Source organism: Penaeus chinensis, chromosome 26, assembly GCF_019202785.1.
Source record: "Penaeus chinensis breed Huanghai No. 1 chromosome 26, ASM1920278v2, whole genome shotgun sequence".
NCBI classification, from domain to species: domain Eukaryota; kingdom Metazoa; phylum Arthropoda; class Malacostraca; order Decapoda; family Penaeidae; genus Penaeus; species Penaeus chinensis.
The window spans coordinates 5,869,559-5,872,058 of NC_061844.1; the positions used below are offsets into that span (position 1 = coordinate 5,869,559).

The window sequence follows — 2,500 nt, forward strand, 5'->3', positions numbered from 1 at the left end:
TATCATTGATATAGCCAAGTGCGAAGTTTTCAAAAAGGGAAAGTACAGAATACCCTGAAGAGCTTGCTCGTAAGATACACCGAATCCACGGCGATGAAAGGAGCTGCAGGAACACCCTCGACCACTGCAGGAGTGCGAGGATGAGGTCAAAGAAGGTTCCGAGCAGGGCGCAAGGCATGGAGGGCGACAGAACAGGACCTACTTTGGTGAGCAAGGCCACTAACACTCCAGGACACACATCGACAGTCCTCAGAGGGGGCAGCGTAGGGAGAGGAGCGGAAACGCCCTCCCTCCTGAAAGCACAGCTGGGTCGGGGTTCCGTCCCAGGACGCGGTCCAGCCTTCAAGAGAGAGTCCCGGTGTATGAGCATGGCGTCGCCTCCGACAGACCCAAAGGACATGGAAACTCAGAAGGCTCAGGAGAAGCTCAGGCACATCGAATCCCTGGGGATTATCAAGATCGAGAAAGATGAGGTAATTGTCTGGTACTTTAACATGTTAAATAAAGGTATTATATCATAACAGAGGTTTGGTATCACATTCAGGTCGATTTTAAACTCGGACATTTGTGATCCTTTCGTCACTCCTCGTCACTCTGTAGACCACGATGTTACCAGGCCAGGCGGGCGTGCAGAGTGGGGCCATCTTCAGCTCGGGAGACTCACACTGTGACGTCACACACTGCCACTGTGCCGGGCGAGAAACTGTCGTACAGGAGATGCGATGCCAATAATTTTCATTCAGCTTCAAGAGTAAACAAACTCGGCGTATTACTACATCCACACACATTGGTATTGGACATACAATACATGTAGCATGATAGTGTTCGAAGTATTATTTTTTTTTTTTTATAATAATGTTTTGGTATTGAGTTCAACGGAAATTTCTGAAGCTCAAGTATTTTCATGTTTATACATGAACTGACACGTCGTGTTGTGATTGTATTGGCTTGCGAAGCAGCTTTCCTTTATGATTTGTCAAGTATTATTTGTTTTAACGAGAAAAAGGCGGTGGGCTATTAATGATTGTGAAATGTACATAGATGGAGAAAAGCGAGATAAATAAACATTCAATAAGGGTTTAAAAGTCGGGGATATTATACCTAATGAAAATCTCTTCTCTCCTCTCCCTTCTTTCTTCTCTTCTCTCCCTTCTTTCTTCTCTTCTCTCCCTTCTTTCTTCTCTTCTCTCCTTTCTTTCTTCGCTTCTCTCCCATCTTTCTTCTCTTCTTTCTCTTATCTCTCCTCCCTCCCTCCTCCCTCCTCCCTCCTCCCTCCTCCCTCCTCCCTCCTCCCTCTACTCACCTGCCCTTCCTCTTCCTCCCCTCTGCCTCCCCTCTGCCTCCCCTCTGCCTCCCCTGGACTTTTTAAACATGAAAGAATACGTAGGTGCGAAAAGGACAGAAAGAATATTCTGAAAGGAATTAAAAATCAAGGGTATACCTAATGAGAATTCTCTCTCTCTCTCTCTCTCTCTCTGCAGCATCACATCCTATGCTGATGACATTCTTATTCAGGTATTTGATAGGGGGGAATATGTTTTACAGAGGTTCAACAAAAAGTGTGCCTCACTTGGTCTCATAATCAACCCAATCAAAACTAAGCATATTTCCAGATCTCGTAAACTGCCTTACATTCCAAAGTTAGGGGACAAACTATTGCAAAACGACACCTACAAATATCTTGGTGTTATGGTGACTGCTCCCACCTATGTCCCACAACTCACGTTTTACCAAGGATATTGTTCAAAACATCAAGGAACGATGCCTTGAGCGTTTAAGACCATTGCAATATGTAAGTAACAGATATGTAGGTGCCTCCTGAGAGTCCTAAGGTTGATGTATATCTCCCTTGTCAGGTCCATGATAGACTATGCATGCCCAGTTCTTATATGCTGCCACCGAGTGCCCACAAACCCCTTGAAGTTTTACAGAACAAGGCCATGAAATTATACTTGGATGCCCAATGACTGCTAAAGTTCTTTGTCATGAGGAAAGATTAGACCTCCCTTCTATTCCAGTCGTGTCATCCAAGTTAACACCATACTTGGCATCAGACTCATGCAGCTTCAGCCTAGACCACAAATCTCCAATAGCCTATCAAATGAGATAAATTATAGAGTTAGTATGCCCGACCTCGATACTCCAAATCTCATACAGTCCAACTTAGAATGAAAACTAAAACTGCTCATACTATCATGTTCTTCAATGTATGGAACAACGAAGCTATTAATATTCCAGATACAGTAATGCTGCTCCTTGGCACAGAACTCATAGTACATGCTTATATTGATAAATTAATAGGTCCTAAATCTTTGGCTTCAAAAATGGAACTAAAAAAAAAAAAAAAGCTCATCTCATTACGGATGGAAAAATAAGATGGCTACCCCCCCCCCCCCTCTCAATGACCGTCCCCCACTTCTGCAATCTACTGTGATGCCTCCCTGATCCTCATGGATCAACAGGGATTGGTGTGCTAATTCCTGATATAAAATTTTGAAGA

The 2,500-nt window shown here is 44.0% G+C and overlaps 1 protein-coding gene across 4 annotated transcripts in view; it reads left to right on the forward strand.

The window, feature by feature from the left end:
• LOC125039168 (tumor protein p73-like) overlaps window positions 1–2,500 on the forward strand; it is a 49,684-nt gene that overhangs the window by 16,826 nt on the left and 30,358 nt on the right. Inside the window, exon 1 of one of the 4 annotated variants that reach the window (XM_047632935.1) lies at window positions 1–473. This exon is cut by the window's left edge and continues 901 nt beyond it. The exons of the other annotated variants lie outside the window; for them this stretch is intronic. Coding sequence (XP_047488891.1) covers window positions 141–473 — 333 coding nt within the window. The 5' untranslated portion in view covers window positions 1–140. The remainder of the gene's footprint in view (window positions 474–2,500) is intronic. 4 annotated transcript variants of the gene reach the window in all.